Source organism: Pteropus medius, unplaced genomic scaffold, assembly GCF_902729225.1.
Source record: "Pteropus medius unplaced genomic scaffold, Ma_sr-lr_union100, whole genome shotgun sequence".
Taxonomy (NCBI): domain Eukaryota; kingdom Metazoa; phylum Chordata; class Mammalia; order Chiroptera; family Pteropodidae; genus Pteropus; species Pteropus medius.
The window spans coordinates 700,051-724,814 of record NW_024345479.1 but is presented as its reverse complement, the minus strand read 5'-3'; the positions used below and the strand labels follow the sequence as shown (position 1 = coordinate 724,814).

Below are 24,764 nucleotides of genomic sequence, written 5' to 3'. Positions count from 1 at the left end.
CCAGACTTTTCTATCCGGTCCTTTGGTCTTAGACAGCCAAGTGAAGCACAAGCCAGCACCCCAGATTGACCCCTCCTCACTTCCAGTCTCTTTTGAAGGCTTAAAGGATAGTGAAGATTGTTGTCCTCTTGGGGATTAGAAGAAGCGTCCCAGGAAACGCTTCTGGTTGGGGGACTCTCCTCCCAAGCCCCGAGGGTGGAGGTATAGGTCTGGGGTCTGGGGTCGAGTTGGCTTCCCTGCACATCTCCCTTCCACTCTCACCCTGTCCCTGCCTCACATGTCTCCGGAGACAATTGTAGCTGCGGAAATTAAGTAACAACAGTTCTATTTCTTGACCTGTGAAGCGGTTACACAGGTGTGTTCGGGAATAATTCAACTGTACCCTTTTGCGCACTTTTCTATATGTATGTTATACTTCCACAAAGAGGGTTTATTATAAAAACAATAAGTGCCAGAGGCACGGCGGTGGTCCCAAAGACTACCAAGGTGGGTATGAGGTAGAGAGAGGAGGGCGGAAGCCTTTCCCAGCGTATGACAAGGTTTCTCTCCCGACACCGTGGGCACCTTGAGGACTGGGTCCACGTCTTCATCTGCATGATCCCCAAGCCCAGCCCGAGCCTGCCGCACAGTAAGCCCAGGATGGATGAGTGAAGGAAGCCAGTCTTCAAGGTATCAGTGTGTCACAGGATACCTCCTCCCTATCCCCAGTGTGCCAACGGGATTGTGCGTGATCAGAGAAAGGCGAGACGTTCCAAGAATGGATGATCCCGTGGTCACACTCCAATGGCTCTGACTGGGGGACAATCCTGGCCCCCAGACCTGATTCTTGGAAGGGCATAAAATCCCCTGTGGCGGCTCAGTGTCATCTCTATTCTGGGCTGGTGACCACGGCTCACGCAGTCCAGCTCCTCTGGCATATCCAGTTGGCCTCTCTGACGGAGGTGGGGAGGGGCCCGAAAAGGGGGCGGGATCCGTGATAAAAGCAGCAGCGAGTGCGCTGGGGCAGCTGATAACCTGACTTGTGGAGGTAGGACGTACGTAGCCGACCCCGAACTCTGCGGAAGCGAAAGGAAATCAGAGCCGCGGAGCAGGAATGGAACCGTGCGGGGTACGGGAGGTCCCTCTTTTTCTGTGTCCCACCCCTGCACGAGCACCAAGTGCTAGACTCGGAGCCTCGTGCCCTTGGACGGCAGTTGCTCACTCGGATGAAGCGGGTCAGTAGTGGTCTCCCCAACGGGAGCCAGGTGGCGTCTCGGTGCCCTAGCACAGCCCTCGCCCAACAGAACCAGGTGGCCGTGCTGCCGGTGCAGCTGCTCAAGGACAATGAGGCAGCTGCGCGGGACAATGTCCAGGCGGAGAATGGTTTCCAGATGAAGATGAACGCCCATGGCTTCAACCCCGAGGAGCTGGTGGTACAAGTGGACGGGCAGTACCTGATGGTGACGGGCCAGCGGCAAACGGAGGGCTACAACCCAGATGGGGGCCGCTTCCGCATGGCACAGAGGGTGTACCGACAAATGCAACTACCACGGGACCTGGATCCCGCCGCCATGACCTGCTGCCTGACGCCCTCGGGCCATCTGTGTGTCCAAGGCCAGCGCCAGGCGCTGCCTTCCGCTGAAGCCCCAACAGGATCGTCCTCTAGATTGAGGAGCCCGGGGCCCTAAGGGTTCCAACCCAGCCTGACCCAGTAAACCACCACCCTAGTGAGCAGCAGCCTTAGCATCTATGGTCTTTTCTTGGGGTTGGGGCTCAGAGGTGGAGGTATAACAAAGGTAGAGGTAGGCCAGAAAGGGAGCTCAAGATGGTGGTCCACCAAAAATCAGGCCTCTGTGGCTCTGGGAGAAGCTGCAGTTGGGGGTGGGGCAGTGTTGTCCTACTCATCTCAGCTCACAGCTTGGACCAACATCCCCAGCTCTTGACAGCTGAGAGCAGCAATGCCAGCAGGGAGCAGCAGAGGGCTGAGAAAGCCCAGGAGTCACCTTGTTCCAGAACCAGCAGAGGGCCCCCCAGAGACCTGGGACCAGATGGCTTGGACCTGGTGTGAGGTTGCTGTCTTGGCCCAATGATCAGTTCAAAGTTCCAGAGGTCATTGGTATTTCTTCCTCTTCGGGGAAGAAAGTGAGAGGACCCAGTCCCTCACGGGCCTGGTACAGACTAAACAAAACTCCCAAAGTTGGTTTCTGATGTTTCAGAGACCAACTACTTTCAAATCTGGACAGCACATCACCCCAACATAATCCGGAGGGGGTGGGGGCGAGGCAAATGCAGGACTCTCAACTTCAGACTTGGTGAGATTCAGTTCCAGGTCACTCTTACCCTACCCCCATGTCATTAGTACTGGTAATACTAAAAGCCTCATTCTCTTGGTTACCATGATCACTAGCATCCCCTCACTTGGGGGCAGGGAGCTTTTGTTTAACAAGATTCAGTGGTTCATTTTAAATTAACTTCAAGTAAGCTAGAGAGGTCTGATAAACTGCCAGAGAAAGACAAGGAAGACAAGTGGGAGATCGATTGATCGGCTGACTATATTGACAAGATACTGATTGGTTACATGTTGAAGAAAACATACAATACAAAATACAGAAAAGTTGGTTCCATCCCCTCCCACTCCCCCCCTTACCCACCCATCCCCAAATACTCATCATCGTGATTTGGTCAAAATAGGGCTCAGAGCCAGAGGTTGGGGTGACTAAGGACCAGGGGGGCGGGTTGGGTTGTAGGCAATGGGTTTGTGGCTGTCACAATAATGCTGTGGTAATGCTATGGTTTCTCTCCAGCTGTGAGTTGGGGAGGGCTGCAGCCTGATGCCAGCCAGCTGAGGGAAGGACTGCCTCTCCCTTCACTAGCCCCTAGGGCCTGTCCCACCTCCCAGAACCAAGCCCACTCCAAGCACGGTAAGGATACGAATGCTCTTGCTGAATATGCTCATCAGCAAGAGGAAAGAGGGAAACTACTCCAAGCCCTGCCTCCCCATGTACAAGGGTGGAGGGAACAGGGGCCCATGGCTACTACCAGCAAAGGGAGAGTGGGAGAGCAGTAGAAAGGGCATGAAGTGGGAAGAGCAGATCATATATATTAAAAAAAGTGACTTAAGACTTAAAGTTGAATTAGTATTTGTACAGAAAGGTGCAGGTGGAATAACTCACTCCGGCCTATGATCAAAATTATACGGAGAAATCATGGTGGACCCCTCCCCCTGCCCCCCCAGTGGTGGCCCGAGTCATTAAGTGCGATTGGTTAGAGTGGATTCCAGTCGGGTCGTTCAGGCGGAGGAAGTGGGGGCAGTGGGCAGGCAAGGGGGGCTCAGTTGCTGCAGCACTGGCTCCGGCTGGCTGGGTTATTCTCTTGGAGGTCCACACCTCGGTTCCGGCCTGGAGCACCAGCTGCATTCTGCGGCTCATTCTTGGGGAGCTTCTTAGCTGTTTGGGAGAGGAGGGAAAAATGTGTTTGTGGGGTACCCCAGTACTGTCTCCCAATTCCACTTGAGGAAAATCTGGCCTTCACCACCTAATCACTAATAACGAACGTACTGAGGGCTTCGCTTCTATGTGCCAGGTGCATTCTGAGTGTTTCAGAAAAACAAAGAGAGGTTAAGTAGCTTCCCCAGGACTAGAGTTAATAAGTGGTAAAGCTAGGACTCGAACCTAGGCAGGATGACTCCAGAGCCAAATGGGCTAAAAAAATTCTAAGAAGTGGGTAGGATGGTGATAACACAGTTTTAGGTGGGTGGCAGGCTGAAAGGTCAGGAAGTAAAATGTTGAGACTTTGGCCCAGGCTTTAGAAACTTCTGAAGTGAAATAGCTACATATATGGGAGTCAGATGAAGAAAATGATTTTATCAGAATATTAAAAATGGTAAAAGATTTGTTGGTGAAGGGACTCCGCAAACCTACAGAATAGCAGGCAAGTGCTATGCCCTGATATGGGGAGGGGAGGAGGGGCAGCTTACCTATTGCCATGAAAATTTCATTCACGTTCATTGCAGTCTTTGCTGATGTTTCCATGAACAGCAAACTGTTGTCGTCTGCATAGGCTTGTGCTTCCTGATTTGGACAGAGGTGAGAAAGTGGGTGGGAGGGAAATGTTGACAGCTGGCAGGGGCTGGGGCCCAGGATAAAAAATCTTCCCTGATTACAGTGCCTTATATACAACAGAGACACTGCAGGGGTTTTCGGGCCTGTAGCTCTCCAGTTCTGGGTTCCCCTGAGACATCTGCCCCATCACCCCTGATCCCCACTTCAGGTACAGCACCTCTCAGCTCACGAACATCAGCAGATGTTCTACTCAGGTTTCCCTATGTCCATTTTGCCTTCTTGCTTTTCAGAATCACTAGACTAGAAAATACTTCTAGAAAGTTATCCTACAAATACAGTAGCACATTTGAACCAAAGCACAGAAGTATGTGCATATGGACCACAGCACTGTTTCCAGTCTTTTGCTATTACAAACAACTCAGAAGCCCATCAGTTAGGGACCGGTAAAAAACAATAAATATACAGTGTGTAGAACACACTCCGATCTATGTAAATAAAGGGATTCATACACATGTGCATATTTCTGGAAGATGAGAAACTGAGGACCTTGGGGGAAGGGAGGTTGAGTTTCAAGGGTTAGAGACTTAAACTTCATTCTATATACCTTCTTGCACTGTTTAAGTTTAACATAAAAGTATAAAGTATAACATAAAAAAATATTTCTTTTTCAGTAAGTTTCATTTAAAAGTCAGTTTACAGAAAAAATAAGCAAAAGCTTCAGCTATCCATACGCACATACACCCTACTGACAACGAACAAGGAGAGGCAGACAATTCCTTCCTTTCTGCCCATGCTTGAGTCACAGAGGACGGCAGATGAAGCGCCCCTGCTGCCTCCCAATGTGGCCCTACCTGAAGCCCAAGCAGCCTGGGGAAATCCAAGTGGAGCTGGCTTATTCCTCCCCCAAGTCCCCAAATCCTATCCATCCCCCCAACCTGGAATTCCACGGCTCTCTTGCTGGCCAGGTCCGCCTTGTTACCCGCGAGTGCGATGACGATGTTGGGGCTGGCCTGCCTCTGTAACTCCTTCACCCAGTTCTTGGCCCGTGCAAACGTATCCTAGGGAGACAGGGCCAGAATGTCAAAGGGACAGAGGAGGCATTCGTCCCAAGGCCACTCACTAGAGAAGCTCGCATTGGCAGAGCCAAGGTGTCTAAGATGTCACTACCCTGAAGATTCCGGTGAGATACCCACAAATAACAGAGCAAATCTGCCCACACCCCATCCAGGAACAAGGGTTGAGAAGTAAGGGGAAGTCTTTACTGTGTTGGTGATGTCATAGACCACGATGGCAGCTTGGGCCCCCCGGTAGTACATGGGGGCCAGGCTGTGATACCGCTCCTGTCCCGCTGTGTCCCAGATCTCAAACTTGACTGTTGTGTCGTCCAAGCAGACCGTCTGTGTGAGGAAGGCCGCTGTGAGAGGAAAGGTGATGGTACCAGGTAAGAAGGAGCTCGAGCAGCTATGCCCACCCATCTCCACTGCTGCGTCCGGGCTCTGGCACTCAGAAGCCTTCTGCTGAGATAGGCACAGAAAAGCCCCTGATATGGCAGTCAAAGCACGCCTGAGCAAGGCAGGCAGAATTTGTATTTCTCTGTATACATGTCGAGGGGGCTGCGGAATGCACAGACTTTACAGACCTACGCTCAGCAAAGGCAGGAGAAGGGAAGCCTGCTTGCACTTGGGCCATTTCAAGAGCACTCTTTGAAAAATGTGGCAAGGGGCAGGAGAAGGAAAGCCCAAGGAAATCTGACTCTAGGCTCAGATGGGTGGGCCTGGGCCCAGCCACCCACTTCTTTCACCTACCCGCCTCAGAACAGCCCAGCTGGAAACCTTCCAAGTCCCTCAGTTTGCTCCAGGCCAGGGGTGTCACTGGCCTTCTGTTTCCTGAGGACATTCTCACATATTTAGCTATGCTGGGGATGCCTGAAAGTACAGGCTGTTCCACTGCCAGGCAGAGGCTGGGTGGCCAGCTTCCTAACCACCCCTGCCACCTCCAGGCACGCTAGCTAGCCACCACCCCCAGCTCTGACCTCAACCCATTCCTGATTGGCCACCCTGTGGCTTGACCTTCAGGGAACACAGTGACCCTATCTTTGGCCTGAGGAGGCAGAGGAACATGCGGCACTTGTATAAATGCTTCGAAGGGGGAGTCCCAGAGCTGAGACTGGCAGGTGCGAGGCCCCTTTGCCCTGGGACCCAGCAGCAGAGGATCCCAGAGAGCTCTGTTTTCAAAAGTCTCTCCTGTCTGCCTTCCCCCGACCTCCCTGAGGACACGGGGCTCTGCCTCACTTCCCTCTCTCTGGCTCCAGGCTCGAGTGCTGAGGAGGCAGCAGAAGACTGCTGACACGGCCCATTCGTTTCCAGCTGCCTAGAAACCTCCTACCAACCAAGAAGATAGAGAAAGGATAGCGCAAGCCCAAGGTCGGCCCTGGCCCCTTGAGGTTTGTACTGGCTACTGAGGCAGGGGGCTGAGTCCAGACCCTCAGATCCCAAATGAATCCGGGGAATCAACGACAGGCTTGGAGCCTAAGAAAGAGTAAAAGCCAGTTTCAGAAATGCCAGCCCACTCATCAGGCCATTTCCCCATTTTGGAAAGTGGGAGGCCAAGGCAGATGCACTGCTTGGCACAGTAAGAAGGACCCGCAGACATCTTGACCCAGACTCTCTCTTCACAGAGGCTCTGTTAGTGGAAGGGTCTTCACCAAGGTGACACAAATAATTAAGAGGCAGAACCGAGAGAGGAAGCCAGCTTTGTCTGACTCCCAGCTAATTCTTGGAACTCTAGCTTGGAGACCAGCTGCTGGATTTAATTCCAAGACCCAGATGAGGAGAGGTTCTGCTGCCCCAGGAGTTTTAGTCTCTCTGGGCAGGCAGCTCCCTTCTCCTCAACGCCAAGGTCTTTCTTTGGCCTCCGCGAGGCCACCCCCGCTCCCTTGTGCCCTCTCACCTCCAATTGTGCTCTCCTGGTACTCATGGAATTGTCCCTTGACAAAGCGGAGGACGAGGCTGGATTTGCCCACTGCAGACTCCCCCAGTAGGACCAGCTTAAACTGACAGATCTTGTTCCCAGCGGCTGGTCCGTTGGGTCGCGCTGCACCTCCCCGACCCGCCATGGCCCGTCCCGCTGTAGTGGTACCAGTGAGCGTGGGGGCAGGGGCCGGTGCTATGCAGAGAGGCACTTAGTGGAGAGGGGGCCTCCAACTGTAAAGGAGAAATCAGAAGTACTAGGTTAGCCCAGAGACTATCACACAGTGAGCCCTCCTTAAATCACAGGGCTCTCCCTCTGTCCCCTGCCAAAGACCTGGCTGACCACCTCCCCTCACCCCAACTCCCTGTCCTCCACTCCCAAAAAGTTAGGAGAAAAGCTCTTACTAGGCTGTACCATAAATATATTTGCTATACAACCATCTGAGCAGTAAAGAGAAAAGTGGTCTCCCAATTTAGGCTTGTGCATCTGAGCAAACACACTGATTTCCCAATCCCAAATATGTACATTCACATAAAAACGCATACAAGAGAGAAATGGGCATGTGCCAGCCTGGTGACAATGAAGTCAACAGGCTTCTCGGAGTACCAAAAAAATCGCCCAGGAAAACATTAGGATCTAGGTCAACAAACAATGAATTTGCAGTCCGGTAGCTAAGATCACAGCCCGCCTCTGTGCAAAGCCAGAGCGGGTGGTGAGGCTGACGAGGGCACAGGGAATCCTGGGAGAAAGCTCCTCAGACAAGGTGCTTGGCTAATCTCATGGGCACTCAGGGACCAGGCCTGTGCAAGTTGTTATCAAAATGGCCATTGTGTCCTGCCATCTCCAGAAGGACTGACTTTTTCAGTCTGAGGCTGGACCGTGCACTGGAATCAAAGCCTTATCCTAAGACTCCTCCCCACAGTTCTCTCATTTTTATGGGCCAGAAGTCTCACACACATTAAAAAACAAAACACACACAAAATCAAACACACACCAATGCCAAAGCTCTGCTGGCAGTCGGAATGGCTGCCAAATTTCCCTTTTAAATAGAGACCTCAGTTCCATTCTCTATTGGCAGAGGCAGAGGGTGACGCAGAGGAAGAACAAGGGGAGGTGTGGGAGGGCGGAGACAAACATGGGACACCAAGACCTGCACCCCAGTAGCTGGTGTTCCAGCACTGACTGACATCTTAGTCACTTGGTTAGTGATAGCTTAGGAGGCACACGTTGTTTTTTTTTTAAGTTTTGGAACTGCAAAGAAGGATGAAGAGTCTATTTCAAGAAGGCTGTCTAGAAGATTTATACTAAAAGATTTCAGGACATATATAGAATATTTTACAAACAAGTGCTATAAGTGGGTATCATGCCCTAAACACTCTGTACAGAGTTTGAACTCAAGTTGGAAAGAAAAGATTTTGATTAGACTGTGCTTTGCGTAATGGAGTCTAAGCAGGAGGGGTCTTTGAAACAGGATGCCAAAGATGGCCCTGACCTGCCCTCTGAGCAAGGAGAGTATATTCTCTTATAGTCATAGGATGGGTGGCAAATGAAGAGGGAGATGCTTGTGGGAACCAGTAGTTGACACTTGTGCAAGAAGCTGACAGCAAAGGGCATGCTTTGTGCCACCTCAAATCATTTTTCACATCCAAGTTCTCCCAGCAACGCATTTAAAAAGTGAGCTTCAGGAAGAATGATTCACTAACCAGGAACAAGAGTTTCCTTTCTGGACAGCACCAAAGGAAAAGAGGTTTGAAATGGGGCCACCTCTTCTTCCAAGAGTACAAGGAAGGAAGTATGTGAGGGGCGAGGATCTCAGTTAGGGACAAGAAAAGCCAGTTTTGAAATATTTTGTAGTTTAAGATGCGTTCTCTTTTACCCCGATCAATAATTTTGCAAAATTCTATGGCCCTTGAAACAAGGTCTATGATTCTGGCTTCTTTGAATGCCTTCTTCACAATGCCTGTCTACATACTGGGAATTCAAAGGGTGCTTACCAAATGAAAAAATTTTCAGACAGCTAACACTTACTGAGCAATTGCATAACCATTATCTCCTTTAAGCTTTAAAACAAAGGCTATTTCAGATGAATAGTCTAATGTTCAGGTATTAAATGCCCTGCTCAAGGCCGCCCAGCATACAGGTGACAGAGCCTGATTGAGTAAACTCAGGTTGTCTACATGCTCATTTGTCTCCTTGCCATTCTCCCTGCTGTAGAAGAAAGATGGCAGCAACGTCCACACCATGTTTGGTTTGGGGTTGCTGAGTGCATAAGACTCTTTTTGTGGCAGCAGCTTTGCTGGCCCAGCAAGGTCTCGCCCTGGCAGACAGTCACAGTGATCCTGCAGTCCCTGAGTACTCTCAACAGTGGGAGGAGCCACCCAGGGCCAGGCAGGGTGACAGCGACAGAGGAAAACCACAATGGAATTACAAGTTGGTTACTGCCATGAATCCACATGACACAGAATCTTAGCCAGGCAACAGAGTGTGGCTGCGGCACTAGAGGAGTTATGAAAGAGTGGGGAGAGAGGAACAGAAGATGAAGTCCCCCATTCCGAAAAAAACCAAAGCTGTGGGCTGCCGGCATGAGTAAACAGCACCTACAAGTCAAGAAAAACAGAGGTAACATCTGGGTCTTGTCCCTGTCAAACCAGTGGGTTTCCAAACCTGCCTAGACAGAATGCGATTTTTTAACAACTCAGAAGGAGAGACAATAACTCTTATGCAGTGGTTCTCAACTCTGTCTGCACGTCAAAATCACCAGCCCCCACCCAGAGGTTCCAATGAAGGTTTGGAGGAGCGCCCGGGATCTGTATTTTTTTTAAAGCGCTATCCATATTCTGCCTGGCACAAACTGGCTGGTGACATGTTCTGCCTAGATGCTGGTCCTGCCTTCCACAGACACCTGAGCAGGCGCACCCGGCACTTTTTATGGCCTGCTGCCTCATGGTTTTCCTGGCCCCACTTGGTTATCACATGAACAGAGGTGGCGAACCTTCCCAGATAATAAAGCACAGAGGAAGCTGATTTTGCCATGAAGGGCACACCCAGACAGGGGGTGGTGTCTAAGACATGCGGGCGGCCCCAGCCAGAGTCCCAGGAAGCTTTATGCCATCCCCTCCCGGGCAGGTGGAAAAGGTGAATTCACACACGGAGCTGGCCTACTGCCTAAGGGAGGGAATCTCACTGTGAGAATCTTTCCGCCTGAACCAGTGGCAAGAATCATCCACAGGTGCAGTCAGGTGATGAAATTATAACCAAAAACGGCATAGTAAATGTCTCCTTTCAGACAAAAATCAAATGCTTTTTAAGAGCTAAAGTTGTAGTCAAAGTTTCTTATAAGATATAGAATGGGCCAAAGATTAAAAGGAAAAAATCTCTTCAGTAGTCTCTTCAGCACCAAGAAAAATACAAGTAAGATGAACTTCCCCCTGGATATTTTCATGAAGCTGCTGTAATGGGTGGAGCTTCAGACCCATGACAAAAGACTCTTTGCAATGACCTGCTCCCCTCACCAAATCAGAACTCTGGTTTATTCAGAGGCCATGGAGAATAAACTCCATTCCTAATCTCGCATCTTCACAGGAAAGGAAGGCAGATGCAAGAAGTGGGAGACACCTTATGCCTTTTCCTACAATGCACATGAAAGGGCAGAAGGGATCCAAGCTCCTAAACTCTCGGGCCCAGTGAACAGGCATAATGAGCATGTGCCAAGACAGTTTTGGGGCCAATGGCAGACAGAGAAAGAAAAAGCAGGACACTGCTCTTCCTTGCTCTGGGTTCCTCTGCTCCGGACACTGCAGGTCAGTGTGTCTTAAACTTTGTTCATCAGAATCGCCCAGAGCGTTTTGAGAAAATAACCTTAACTGAATTAGTATCTCTAGAGGTGGAGTCCAGAAATCAACATTTTCAAAATAAGTTCCCCCAAGTGATTCTAGGCAGCAGATTTAAGCACGAGAGCCACAGCGGATACAGGAAGGAGGGAGAAATGCGAGAGACAGAAAGGTACCCCCAGATCAGCACTGTGGACAATACAGGCGGATCGGATCAGGGGTATGAACTGATTGCTGGCTTCACTCAACAACCGAAGCCTTCTCCAAGCCACCAGATGCTGCTAGAATGCCACCCCTCCTCCCAGCCTCCATTGGAAATTTTCACCTTTTCTCTTCTCTAATCCATGAAGTCACCCACTTCATACTTTGTGTCCTTCCTGGTAAAACGGTGAGCAATTCCAGCTGATGGGTGTCTCTCACGCTTCCTGTTTGCTTCAGCAACTTCCTCTAGTTGACAATCTAAGTACAGCCTGGATAGTGAGCTGATTAGGGAAACCAATCAGATTCTGTTGACCAGAGGCTGGGCTGGAGACTCACTCACTCAAGGCTCACTCAACTTAGCCAGAAAGGAAGTTGGGGGGTGCCGTGAGAACCAAGTGACCCTGCCCAGGCCCCTCTAGAGGTGGTTCTGGCCAGTGACTCTTCAGCTATGTTCTCTCTGAAAAAAAGCATTCCTGAAAATTTAACACCACAAGAGTTGGGCAATAGAAGCTGACAGCAGAAGAGACTTGTTAGCTAAAAAGGGACACAGAAAGAGGGGGAACTAGTTTCAAAGGCTAAGGTAGAAGACATTTAAAAATGCAGATCAGCCAGGGAGATGATTTACTCGGACTCAAGAACACGCCTCTTCATCGAAGGGGAAAAATAGCTACCACCGTGCACTGGACCAAAGGGCAGACTCACAGCAGGACTACCTGGGCCTCTAGCTGGTTGCAGAGCTACAAGCTGTGAGCTACAAAAGGTGTACCCAGTCGCCCTTCCCAGCACAACTAGCAGGTTAGGACTTGAGAGACTGAATCAGGCTTGGTTAAAGCCTGGCTCCACCATTTATTTTAATTGAGTGACCTTGGCCAAGTCAGACAAGTGACCGCTGTTAGCTTCAGTCCCATATCTATAAAATGGTATTATTTAATACTAACAACCTTATTAAATTATAAGGTTATTGGAAAGGTTCAATGAAACAACACATGGCATACACAGCACAGTATTAGGCTGAAGGTAAATTTCCAACAAGTGCCAGGTTTATTACACTAAGAGGCTAAGTAGTTTTGGCTCATTGGTTGTTAAAGCTCAAAAGGTCATTGAAGACCTAATGCTCCTTTTCCAAACTACAGAGAAGGAGATGAAGGTGAGGTGACCTGCCCAGGGTCATAGCCAGATAGTGGCAGAGCCTGAGCACAGGATTCATAACGCCAGCAAAGCTCCCTCATCAGAGATAGAGAACCCAAGAATATTACCAATGTCATAAAATCCACTTGGAATAATGGGGGCTACCACCTTCTGAGTACACTTTAATAAAAAATGGAAACTATGGAAAAATTAGTTTGTATCAAGTTAAAAGAAAACATTGCTGGATGGAAAACTCCTATATCTTGATTTTGGAGATACATGGATATATACAAATGTAAAAATCTGTCCAGTTGTCCACTTAAGATTTGTAAACCTTACTATATGTAAGTTACATGTCAATAAAAAGGTAAAACAGGTTTCTGCTATGGAATTTTACATATAATGAGAAATTAAAGCTTACAAATGATATGACACCAATCTAGCTCCTCTGTACATAAAATATTTTCTGCCTCCTCTTTAGTATAACAAAACTCAGAATAATAAAGACAATAAAAAGATGATGCCTGAATTAGAGGACTGAAAGAAAACAAAGATACTCAAACAGGGGCAAGATAATAGGATTCAGCACAAATATGACTGCTGCATATATTAAGGATACATTTACTGTTTGCACTTAACTGGGCTAAAGAATTATAAAGCTGTTTGAAGCATCATCGTACTAAGAAGAGAAGCCAATATTTATGTCTTTTCAGTGGGGAGGAAGGTTGATAGTGTGATGCTCCACACTCTCCAACCAGTTCAGAGAATATCTTAAGAGGGAAAAGGGGTTTGGGGTGCAGTGGGGGAGACGGAACAAAAGAGAGGGGTGTCCTCCCACGTGGTCAGGACTACGGGATTGCTACACAAAGGACTTGTGCCTCCCTCGGAGAGTATAACAGAGTAAGCTTTGTCCCGGAAATCAGGTTGAGATTTAAGAAGCACTCTGATGGGGTTTGTCAGGCCAAGACTAGGGCTCCTCATCCCACTAGTAAGTAGGGGCCTTAGGGGAAATGGCATCAGGAGAGGAAGGGGGGGCTACCTTTACACAGCCACAGCAAGACTCCCCGCTTTCCAGGGGGAAGGGAGGTACATCATCCCAGAGTGAGTCCCATACCACTGGGACTGGACCTTGAATTTGCCCCCAGCCACCCAAATCTCTTAACTGGGATCAGTTTCATCTCACTCCCCTTTCAATGGTAAGACTCTTCTAGGGCTGAGTGCCTAGACTTACACAACACAGCAAGGCCCCGATGGAATCTAAGAGAACTCTAGCCGAGGCCACCAAGTCCACAAACACCTGCAAAAGAGGCCAGTGTGCAGGGGCACCAAGAGGTCTCAGCCCTGCATACACATCACCAAGTGGTCCTTTACCATACTGTCCAGGCTGAACCTGGAGCACTGCCAGGAGTCAGCAGGACAGAGCACAGCTGCTCCTGCAGCCCTATCCCTTGTGCAGGTAGGCCTGCTATGTCATTCAGGACGGATGCTAAGCTGGGTTAGGTGGGAGCCCCTTGAGGGACAGACCTCCAGTTCCTGAAGCACTGCCCCAGCGAGAACACCAAGAAATCCTTCTCTAAACTCCAAGCTGCTTTCTCAGCTCTTGACAACAGATGGGTTCCCTAGGGAGGCTGAGAGAAGCAGAGTCAGCGCTAACTTCTGGCCAAGGATGGAAACCTCCAGTCCCTGCTCCCTCTCTCCCTGCACCCACAGGGAGGAAGGGTGCCGGGGGCGGGGTGGGGACATCTCCACGTAGCTGCTGACACAGCTTGGTCAGTGTGATCTGCCCATACTGTTCACAGAAGGGCTCCAGGATTCATGGGCAGCTGTAGGATTCTCATCCACTGGCCACCAGAGGAGCCAGGCATTTCAGTGGCAGGTTAGGAAGGAAGGCCAACCAGACAGGGGATGACCTAAAGCTGTACCAGCAAGGCTTGTCCTGCCTACTGATTCTATGAGGCACCAGGGGCCCTAGGCCCTAACAATGACATTCCCAAGAGATTATTCTCCTTAAGAGGGCCTGGCCTCCGACTCAGCACAGCCCAGTCAGCAAGGCTGTGGCAGATTCTCTGGCCCCACCCAGGGCGGCTCTATAAGAAGCCTCAAGCAAAAGCTCAATTTGAAGTCTGGCACTTTCTGCAGCACAAATCCACACACACATCCAGCTAAGGGGCATGGTGAGCACTGGACTGAGGCTGTATGACTGCTCACCCCCATCAGCCAGCTCTTCACCTGCCAGTGCCAGGTTGGGAAGCTAAGAAGAGAGCCAGCCAAGGCACAGGTTCTTGCCTGGCCCCAGTCTATACTCGTGGTGGTCCCAGGATGGAGCACAAGTTATGTGAAAGCTGGGCAGCATTTCTGCTGATCCACAAGCCTCACAACTACTCTCTATTTGTTTTGCTCATGCAGTTACTATTTACTTAGGACAGACAGTTCTCACTGGAATCTCATCAATGCAGGGCCTTTCTTCCCCTCTGCCTCGGGAGGGTCTCTGTAGGGGCCAGGAGTACCAACCAGGACAGGTGCCACTTCTGCTGCTGCCCCAGGCCCAGAAAGACTCCAAGAACTTCTGCTGAAGGTCAGGGTCATCAGCAGCACCTGTTCATCCAGCTATTCATACCAACAACTGCAACAGACACCTCTCACAAACCCTTCTTGTGTTTACAAAGAATAAAAATCAAAAGAAAGCCAATTTAACTCACTGCCCTCTTTGTCTTGCCCTCATCTCAACAGGGAGCAGAGGACAGAGGTCATGTTTGAGAGGAGAGCAAAGAGAATCTGGTATGGGATACCAGCAAACTGAATTCCTCTTGCTCAGCGACCACATACACTGCGGTCATAGGCTGCCCAATGAACAAGAAACAAGGTCAAAGTTCCCACTGGGAGATATGAGGGGCAACAGCTGCTCTCGGGAGCCTAGATGCCAAAGAATATTTTAGGCTGACTTTTTGTCTTAATTTTTGCTGAGCAAAATGTAGAATGGTGCCGGGTGAAGAAATCAGGCAATGAATGGGTCTAAAAAGTTTCGATGAATTAATTACACTTCTACTTTCATGGCCCTAAATTTTCAGAAGACTGTTGAAGGTGGTGAGAAGTTGGAGAACTTGGGGGCTTGAGGGTTGGGAGTGAGAAAGTGAGAGAAATTAAGGGCATTGCTGCAGACAAAAGGGTCACAAAACAAAATCCTCAAAGGCTGGACTATGAGTTTCCTTCAACAGCACATGACATCAAACTTGACACGCTGACACACAGTGCTCAAAAATGTGGTGAACTGAGCCTACAATATAGGCCTGGTTATGTCTGGCAAGTGAATGGGGCAGCTGAAGGCTTAAATACACATCCATCTGCCAGATGGCTCAGATCCCCAAAGAGAGCCACAGCCCAGCAGAGAAGACACCTAACTATCCCAGATAGGTTCCTTCAGCACAGGGGTGAAGAGGACAAGTGCTGTGGAGTCAGCAAACTTCAATTCCTGGAGCCACCACTTACTAGGCTGACCTTGTGTTGTGCTGCTGAACCCATTTCCTCACATGTGAAATGGAAAGACTAATATCCATCTCCCAGAGCTGTTGGGAAGAGGATGCATATGAGACTCTTAGCAAAGGGTCTGGCTCAGAGCAAGCACTCAGTCAATGTTCACAGGGCAGGGAATTCCCTGCCCCTCGACGTCCCTATGAAGAAAGTGGATTCCTCAGTCAAAACCTTCTGATACTATTCATGCACCCTTTTGCTTCCAGTTTCCCTGGACTCCATTCTTCAGTGCCCCTCATTTGGAGAGAATGCTGAATCAGATAACTAGTATAGTGCGAATGTTTATGTCCCTCCAAAATCCATGTTGAAATCCTAATCCCCAACGTGATGGTATTGGGAGGTGGGGTTTGTGGGAGATTAGGCCATGAGGGCAGAACCCTCATGACTGGGATTAGTGCCCTTCTGAAAGATGCTACGGAGAGCTTCCTTGCCCTTTCCATCATGTGAGGACACAGTGAGAAGCTGGCAGTCTGCAACCCGGAAGAGGGCCTTCATCAGAATCCAACCATGCTGGCACTCTGATCTTGGACATCCAGCCTCCAAAACTGTGAGAAATAAATTTCTTTGCTTATAAGCCACCCAGTCTATGAGATTTTGATATAGCAGCCCAAACAGACTAAACAACTTTCACCGGTGTCCTAGATAAAGGATAGCTCACGCCTGATGTCCTGTGTCTTGTTAACAACCCTAACCTGTATTCTCTCAAGACTGGTTTCCAAAGCCACAAAAATGGAGAAGACCACCATCATTCAAAAAAATCAGCACTAAGTTGAAATCCTCAACCGGGCAAACCATAGCCCCTTAAAAAAAAAAAAAGCCCACGACACAAAGCATCTTATAGCCCAAATGCCCTCCCTTCCATCTCAAAGCCTCTCTCAGGAAAGGGAAGAAGTGGTTCAGTTGTGGAGAGGGGGAGGGGACAGGACTAGGACAGCTGACAAAGAAACCAGAGTTCCTTTTAAAAACCAGGCTGAAAATACTAGATGTTTGGAAACTGGCATCATTAATCACCACAGCCATCTAAGCAACTCAGAAAGCGATGTGATGCCTAGGAAAGCAGCCAGGGTTCAGGAGGCCACCCACGTCACCCCCACCCCCAAGCCTGGGTTGCTTCTGACAGAGTCACCTGAAGGGGATACACACGAAACTATGAATAGAAGGCAAGAGGCTTGTAAACCAACTCCTATTAAGATCCCAAGTTAGTGTTTCCAGCAGGGTTCAAGTTACACATCTTCGGAGGGATGACAGTACAACAGAAGGATTTAAGCTAGTCAATAATTCAGGATCACAGCTCAAAGTGACAGCCTGCCCTGAGCCCGCCTAGAGCCATAAGTCCTGCACAAACTCTCCCAAAGGGGAGGTCTGTTTTTGAATGGAGGCAAAAGAATGCCAGTCCAGACCACATGGACTCTCTTACCAAACTGAGTCCTGGAAGGTTTGGCTGGAGAACTTAGTGCCTGAAAGAGAGGACAATTATTACCTCATCCTCCCAACTGGATAGGATACTCCAGAGTAAATAACGAATCTGACCATTTTTGGATCAAAGCATTAGTCAGGGGTATGAGAAGAATGAATGGGTAAGTAGAGAAGCAATAGCTTTCTATTGGGTTCAACTCCAGGGTTCTCACACGCTGGATTTCCCAGGTGTGTCTCCATCTTTCCCGACTCCGGAGTCTCCAGTGACTGTGGCTAACCATCAAGAGAAAAAAACAACTTGAACCCAGCCACATAATTCCATAGCAACATGGCTAGAGGAAATGTTTGCTAAAAAGGCAGTAGCCTTGGAGAAACAGTTGATTCTAAGACTGGGGCAGGAAATACACAAGGTGAGCCTGGAGCATCTCATAGTGCGTGCAAAGTAAGGAGTGCTCAAAAAACCAAAAACTAAAAAACAACCCACAATGATGGGGGTAAATCAAAGGGACCTGAAAGACCTCCCAGTGACCATAGCTAGAACAATTTGAGCAATAAAATAGAGTAGAATTGGATTATAAACCAAAATGCAAGACAAATATCCATGAGTCTGTACTGATATAAATAACAGAATAAACAAATGGGGGAGAACTAAACAAATCTCTTGTGCACAAGAATTCCAAATAAGTCATGTAGATACTCTGCCCTCAAGGAGAGGAGCATAACTCCCCACTCCTCAAGGGCGGGCTACACATAGAGACTTCCTCTTCCAAAGAGGACAATGCAAAAGAAGGGAGGGGAGACAGCTGGACAAACCTGCAAACATCGCCTCAGCCAGGTGACCACAGGTGACCGCCACAGTTCTAAGGCATGTTGATTGTATTTACACTTGATATGATGTGATGAAAATGGCACTTTCCTATAAGTGTTTACCAAACACTTATAACCCCAGTCTAATGATGAGAAAAACATCAGATGAATCCCAACTGAAAGACCTGCTAGTCTACAGCCACGCTACCCTCAACAAGCCCGATCCTGTCTGATCTCAGAAGCTAAGCAGGGTCAGGCCTGGTTAGTACGTGGATGGGAGACCACCTAGGAAGACCAGGTGCTGTAGGCATAAAAAATAAAAAATAAGGGATTGTAAGCTGACAAGGCCCTTGCAATCTGTGAGGTCAATCAAAGGTTGCCTCGCCAAATAAATAAATAAGTAAGCAAATAAATAAATAAATAAATAAAGGACATGCTATAAAATACCTGATCAGTATTCCTCAAAACTGTCAAGGTTATGAAAAACAAGGAAAGTCTAAAAAACTATCACAGCCAAGAAAAGCCTAAGGAGACATGACAACTAAAGTAATGTGGTGTCCTAGATGGGATCCTAAAACAGATAAAGGATATTAGATAAAAACAAAGGAAATCTGAATAAGGTATGGACTTTAATAATATAGCAACAGTGGTTTAATAATTTTGACGAATGTACAATACTAACGTAAGATGTTAATAACAGTGGAAACTGGGTGCAGGGGTTTATGAGAAAACTCTACTACTTTTGCAATTTTTCTAAAACTATTCTGAAATAAAAAGGTTATTTAAAAAAAAAAGCCAGTGACTCATCTTGTGACAAAAAGAGATCCAAGGACTCCACAAATTCAGGTTCGTAAGGACAAGTTGACTTTATAGAGAGCCGGGCTAAGGGATGAGAGGGAAGTGGGTTGGTGGGAGCCTCAGCAACAGTCCTGAGGAGAGCAGAATACCCAAATCCGCAGGCACAGGGCAGAATTTAAAGGCCATACCTGTGGGTTACACAAGGGAAGGCTGCTCTCACCACTGCCGATCCAGCTGAGCTTGTGCAGATGTGCAAAGTAGCACCCACAGGCTGGAGTTAAATTCACTTCCACTGGCCCTTGCTATGTAAGTCCTGGCCTGGGGTTGCTGTTGCCTCACCACACACAGCTGCAGAAACACAGTGACCAGGTTCACATACTGTAGAAATTAGTCAGAAGGACTGAGGATGGTCAAAGCCTTGCCCATCTTTTCCTGTGAAACTCTTCACTGGAAATGGAGATTTGGAAAGCTCTACGCTCTGGAATTTAGTTTGGCACCTGTCCCTGCCTCCTGCCCACCTCCTCTATCATCTATACTGTAACATTCATCCTATTTACCTGTTTGCTCTTCTATCTGTGAGCAACTTTCTAGAGGACGGTTTGAAGAAACGGCCCACGCTTTGGGATCCGGTGGATATGAGTGTGAATCCCAGGTCACCACATCCAAGCTGCAGGAGCTTAGGAAGGGTGTGTTAAGGGGGATGGGCAGGCATTTGCTTCAGGGACAGGTGTGAATGTCTGCCCTTTAACAACCACAGGGGGAGCTCCTATGCTGGGCACTTTGGTAGGACAGGACACATAGATAAAACAGGACATAATTGGTGCCCCTACAGAGCTCACACACTAGACAGGAAGTAAACAAGAAGCAATGTGAGGAAGCACAAGGGGGAGAAAAGCCCTCAGCCTACCTGCAGGGACAGAAGGCTTCACAGAGGAAGCAACATCCCAACTGAGCTTTGAAAGGATGGGAGGTGCAGCTACCAGGAAGGTGAGATGGAGATCCTTCCAGGCAAAGGGAAGAGCTCACCGTCCAGAGGTCTGGCAAGGAGGGGCTGTGCTGCATAGGATTCAAGCACAAACTTTCGATTCCATCCTCTGCTCTGCCACTTACTGCAGAGTTCTCCACCATAACATGGGGATTAAACGGAGAACCTTCCTCCCGGGGCTGTTATGAGAATCAAAGGAGTCAGTATGTCTGAAGGGCTCTGGAGAGTGCCTGGCTCATATTAAACAAAGCTCAAAAAGTTTAGATTTTATTTGTACTATTGTTCCCATATACAGGATATAGGAATATGTACTCTGAAAACTAATCTCTTATGAGATTATTAATCAGAGGACACCTTAAGAACTACTTCAATTCTCCTCTGCCAAGGCTCTTCAAGGCACTGGTTTGGGGGACGTCCCAGTTTACATATCCTACCTGAAGCAGTGCTTCTCAAGTAGCCTCAACAAAAGTACCCATGACTCAAGTTAGGAAAGAAAAAAGGCAAAAGCCCAGGAATTTGGGAATCGAACCCAAAGCACCCTGCTGCAACCAAAATATTGTCCTCAAGCTTCTTGTTTTAGCTTAAATTCATGCAAACTTTGCATTCCAATCTGTAATAGATTTAGGACTGTTTTAATATGAAAATGCTTAAAACTGAAAAAGACTGAAGTGCCTAGAAGAGGCGAAGACATCACCTAGTCTGTGTCTCTGAGTATCCACAGCATATGACTCTAGCAGGGTCTGAGAACCCTAGAGGGAGAAGCACAACCATGGCCTTGGCATTCTCTTCTAGAAAATGGAACTACAACCCATATAAATTCTGTTCACTATCTATGAAACAAGACAATATACGAAATGATCCAGCAACACACCAGACATCACAGAGACTCTTGGTACAAATGTTGAATCAGAATCCTAGAGAAGAATTATGATGTACCTTTACAACCCCAGGGATCCACAAAATTGTTATTTTGTGAATATTTATCTGTGCCAGGAACTAGACTAGCTCCTCTGCAGATATTTTGTATCCCCATTTAACTGGAAGAAACAGAGGCTCAGGTAGGTCAAGTAACCGAGCCCAAGGCCATGCAACTGTAAATGGGGGAGTCCAGATGACACCTCAGGTCTGGCTACTCTAAAGCTCTCGTGCCTTCCACCCCATCACACTGCTTCTCTGTTTACAGGGCAGGGGTCAGAAAAAGGTTCTTTCTAAGAAGTACTTGCTTAATGGGGCTAAATTTAAACTATGACCTTACTCTGTTTCCGTGTAAATTCTAGTGAAAGGAGCTGTTGGTGGAGAGCCACATTCTTCCCAGCTGCAAACAGGAGGCAGCACCAAAGAGGAATCAGAGGGGTAAGCAGAGACCAGCTCCACTGGTTCCCCATGCCCTTAATCTTGACCAGAGGGACCCCTGAGTCCACTCACTTTTGCTTTCGTTTTCTAGCCATAATAATTTTTCTGGTTTCTAAGAAATTAATGGCATGCAGATGTCAGCAAACTCTCATGGTCCCCAGAGAAATAGGAAAAGAGGATCAAGAAAGAGGCAAGGAGAGTGGGGAAAGGGTGGCGGAGCAAACCGGAAGCAGAGGAGGAGTGCCAATGATGAAGAACGCTAACGGGTCTGGGGCCACTGCCTGCTCACCTTGCATGTTCATTCCTTTAACAAACAGACTAAAGGGGAGCCCACTATTAGGAAAGATGAGGAACATCTAATCCCAAATCCCAAGTCCTGGCTCTACCACTTTGTCTGATCTAAGGCAAGCTACTTAAATTCCTTCAGCATCAGCTCTAAAGTGGAGGTACAAATCCCACTGTCTCCGATGACTCTTGTGAGGAACACGTGTGAAAAGAACTTTGTAACTTGAAAATGATTTATAAAAATTACTTGTTACCACCCCTCTATAGTATAAAGGCAGAAAAAGGCCCACTAGTTATGAGGCAAGAGAGGAGAGTAAGGGCATCAGAGAGGAGGAGCTTCTGTTCCACACAGAGCCCTCTCTCTTTCTGCCAAGCAATGCCAGATCTCGAGATCTGTGGATGCCAGAAGTGGCTGCCTAACCACCTGGAGCACTGGTGCTTTCCTTGTCTCTCTAAAAGAGAGCTTCTCCTTCGAAAGCCTGTTTCAGAATCAGAGCTGAGACAGCATGTCCAGACAAAGAAGGTTACCTCGGAAGACTGGCCAGCCTCATCCTGGGACTCCCAAAGAGGTCCAGAAACCAGTCTACTACTGAGGAGGTAAGTTTAGTCAGAGACCAATGGCTGGTAAGCAGTCAGGCCTCTCTGGCTCTGACCCTCAGAGGCATAGGCTGACCAGATTAGAGAAACTAGGTTGACCACAGAAGTCTCCAAAGACCCTCAAAAGGCCCCCACACAGATAGACGGCTTGTGATCTATTGATCCTAATAAGGAAGTCTTTTTTTGTTGTCCAATAAAAATGAAATAAGTGCATCCCAGGTCTAGCTCAAAAGTTTGGAGGAGTCAGACAATGCTCACTGTCCAGAAGTTGTCAGAAAGATCTCAAAGCAAAAAGACTTTAGCACTTGTGAGTAGCATCCAAGGGCAGTAAAGATAGCCTAGAACACTGAGGAGCTACAGAAATTCCCAAAGATTGCGTGGCCTTCCCTCCCTTCCTCCACTGTAGATAGCTAGGGTCAGTCACGGCCTCAAAGAGTCAGGCTGCTCGCATTAAGGTACAGTCTCTGGCCTGTACTTTGGCCACATAACAAAGAACCTCCCAGTTTGGTCTGAGCCAGCAGCCATTTCACACACCTAGGTCCCAAGCAATAGACAAGGATCAGATGTCAGTACGGGATGTCTCTTGGAAAGGCTGGCAGGTATGGGAATTCTTTGGGCTACAAAAATTAGCACATTAAGAACCCAGAAGTGCCATTATGATCTTAATTTATTCTTCTATAATCTAAGCCCAGAAGGGACTGCAGCTAGATCCTGGGGCTAGAAGTGGCATGTACCTGTTGATCAGGGAGGGGTATAGGGGTGTGTGTGTGTGTGTGTGTGTTTAGGGGAGGGAAGGAAAAAGCTCAGGACACTTCAATTTCAGACTCCTCATTTTTAGTTTTTCTCTTCCTCCCTAAAGACCAGCAGACAGCAGTCCCAGGAGGTGCAGTCCCTCTGAGGCAGCTGGGTAACCGCTCACATGCTCTGGGAGGACGGCCCTGAGCCTGGAGCAATGGGGGGTGAGGTGGCGGAGGGAGAGTGAGAAGATAATGAATGTGCAGATCCACCCCGATCTGTTATCTGGAGTAGGATTAAGCAAACCTCAGCTAATTTTTCAGAGGCAAGAAGAGAGATACACTCAGAGGATAACACAACTAGAGAACAACATAACTAGAGGGCAGGGCTGGGGGCGGAGAGGGCAAGACAAGAAGACAGCTCATTCCTAAATAGTGACCCAGACTTTAAACTCTGCTGAGATCCTGGTTTGCTCTCTGGCTTGAAGGAAGAGATGAAGTAAGGAGTTGGGGAGCGTGTGTGTGTGTAATGGTCTTATCCAGGACCCCACCCCGTACACGCTTCCAGAAAATCGACATAGAATTCCTTTAACGTTGGAGAAACAATTGCTTTTGTGGGGCAGGTGGAAGGAAAACGGCGACAGACAGCACTCCTCGCCACTTCTAAAAGATAATGGGGGCAGGCTCTTTCATACCTGGCAAAGATTCCTCCAATTCTAGGAGCAGAACTTAGGGTCTCTGTCTCCCACTACTGGACTGGACAGGCCAGAGGAGAGCCATGAGGGTTTCCCAAGGCTCACGAAGGGTAGGTGAAAGAAGGAAAGAAGGGCTCCCCTTCTGGCCCGGCGCCTGAGGAGCTCCTTAAGAGGGGGCTACGGGTCGGGGGAGGGGTCAGTATCTCCCTAAGCCGGGGATGGGCGGGAGGAAGGGCTGCCCCGAAGAGACTTCAACGCGAGCAAGACACTGAGTCCCGGGACAGGGACACTCACGGCGGTTCCGGGGCGGCGGCGTTACTTGGGGCTGGGGCTCGGACAGGCTCCACTCCTCTACCCCCGGCGGTGTCCCAGGCTCCGGCCTCCACTTCCGCCTTTCAGTCGCTCCGGATCCGGATCTCCACCTCCGACCCGCCCCTCAATACTCCAGATGACTGACAGGGTGGATAGACCAATGGGAGGGAGTCGTGGCCGACTCACCAGCGATGCCCGTCAGGTGCGCGGGAGATGCGAGAGAGCGCGCGCGAGGGACTGCGGGACTTGTAGTTCGCAGCGCTGGGAGGACTCGGTGGCCTCCCGGGATTCGGGCGTAGGGTGGAGCCCGCTGCCGGCGAGGCGGAGCCCGGCCGGGAACTTTTTAAGGCCCGACCTGCCAACAGCGTCACCGCGGATTCCAGGCATCCAGAGGATAAAGCGGATGGCCGAGCGTTGGAAGAGGGAAGAAGGCTGCGTGTGCAGAATTGTGAAGGGAAAAACATGGTGTGAATGAATATATGCACACGAGGCCTCCTGGACTAGTCTTGAGCTTTCGCTACCCCAGAGAAGACACTGTCTGCACTTTCAGGCCAAGTCAGCTCTGGGAGCCCCATTGTTGGGGACCTTCTGTGATGGGGAAGGTGATGGAAGTGCTGTAGGAAGGGTTCTCTGGAGGCTACTGAGTGAGATCAAAGGGAGAACTCCTGCCACTGCCCAGCGATAAACCAGGACCCTCCTCCTTAGGCTCGACCCCAAAACACACCAGGACCACCTCTGCCTCTGCCTCCCCCGACACCCAGCTGGAATCAGCTCTTGTCTCTGATGCCAGATACAGAGCCGGACCATTTCTGCCTTGTCTCTCTCCATCCATAAATACAGATTAGAACGACTTCTGTTTGCCTCCACCTCACCCTCCATATAGATCAAGATCGATTCTATTTTTTCTGCTCCCCTCAGTGTGGATTAGGACCACTTTTGCTTCTGCCTACCCCCTAACCCACCCCTCAACACAGACCATGCCTCCTCTGCTTCTACATCTCACCCCCAGAGACACTACTTAAAACCTGTATGGAATCAAAGCTCACCCCAGAGATGGCTGTAGGCATTGTTCCTATGACACGAGC

General features: G+C 49.0%; 2 protein-coding genes and 1 pseudogene across 2 annotated transcripts; 2 read left to right on the top strand and 1 right to left on the bottom strand.

Annotated features, from left to right (window-relative positions):
* Nucleotides 1–28: 28 nt before the first annotated feature.
* HSPB9 (heat shock protein family B (small) member 9) lies at nt 29–2,514 on the top strand. Its single transcript, XM_039873469.1, has one exon. It carries the CDS (start codon nt 1,206–1,208, stop codon nt 1,665–1,667), a length of 462 nt encoding a protein of 153 aa, XP_039729403.1. The 5' UTR covers nt 29–1,205; the 3' UTR covers nt 1,668–2,514.
* On the bottom strand, nt 2,513–23,819 carry RAB5C (RAB5C, member RAS oncogene family). Its single transcript, XM_039873468.1, has 6 exons — nt 23,662–23,819; nt 6,990–7,243; nt 5,303–5,454; nt 4,976–5,098; nt 3,956–4,049; nt 2,513–3,425 (listed from the first exon to the last, which is right to left on the bottom strand). The coding sequence occupies exons 2-6, from the start codon at nt 7,153–7,155 to the stop codon at nt 3,310–3,312; spliced, it is 651 nt and encodes a 216-aa protein (XP_039729402.1). The 5' UTR covers nt 7,156–7,243; nt 23,662–23,819; the 3' UTR covers nt 2,513–3,309.
* Nucleotides 18,112–18,230, top strand: LOC120611357 (uncharacterized; annotated as a pseudogene).
* Nucleotides 23,820–24,764: the final 945 nt, after the last annotated feature.

Excerpts from the sequence above, each read along its gene's own strand:
- HSPB9 (XM_039873469.1), top strand. The coding sequence starts at position 1,206 with ATGAAGCGGGTCAGTAGTGGTCTCCCCAACGGGAGCCAGGTGGCGTCT.
- RAB5C (XM_039873468.1), bottom strand. The coding sequence starts at position 7,155 with ATGGCGGGTCGGGGAGGTGCAGCGCGACCCAACGGACCAGCCGCTGGG. Across the intron at positions 4,050-4,975 it reads AGAGAGCCGTGGAATTCCAG|GAAGCACAAGCCTATGCAGA; the intron begins GTTGGGGGGATG and ends TGTCCAAATCAG. Across the intron at positions 3,426-3,955 it reads TGAAATTTTCATGGCAATAG|CTAAGAAGCTCCCCAAGAAT; the intron begins GTAAGCTGCCCC and ends TCTCCCAAACAG.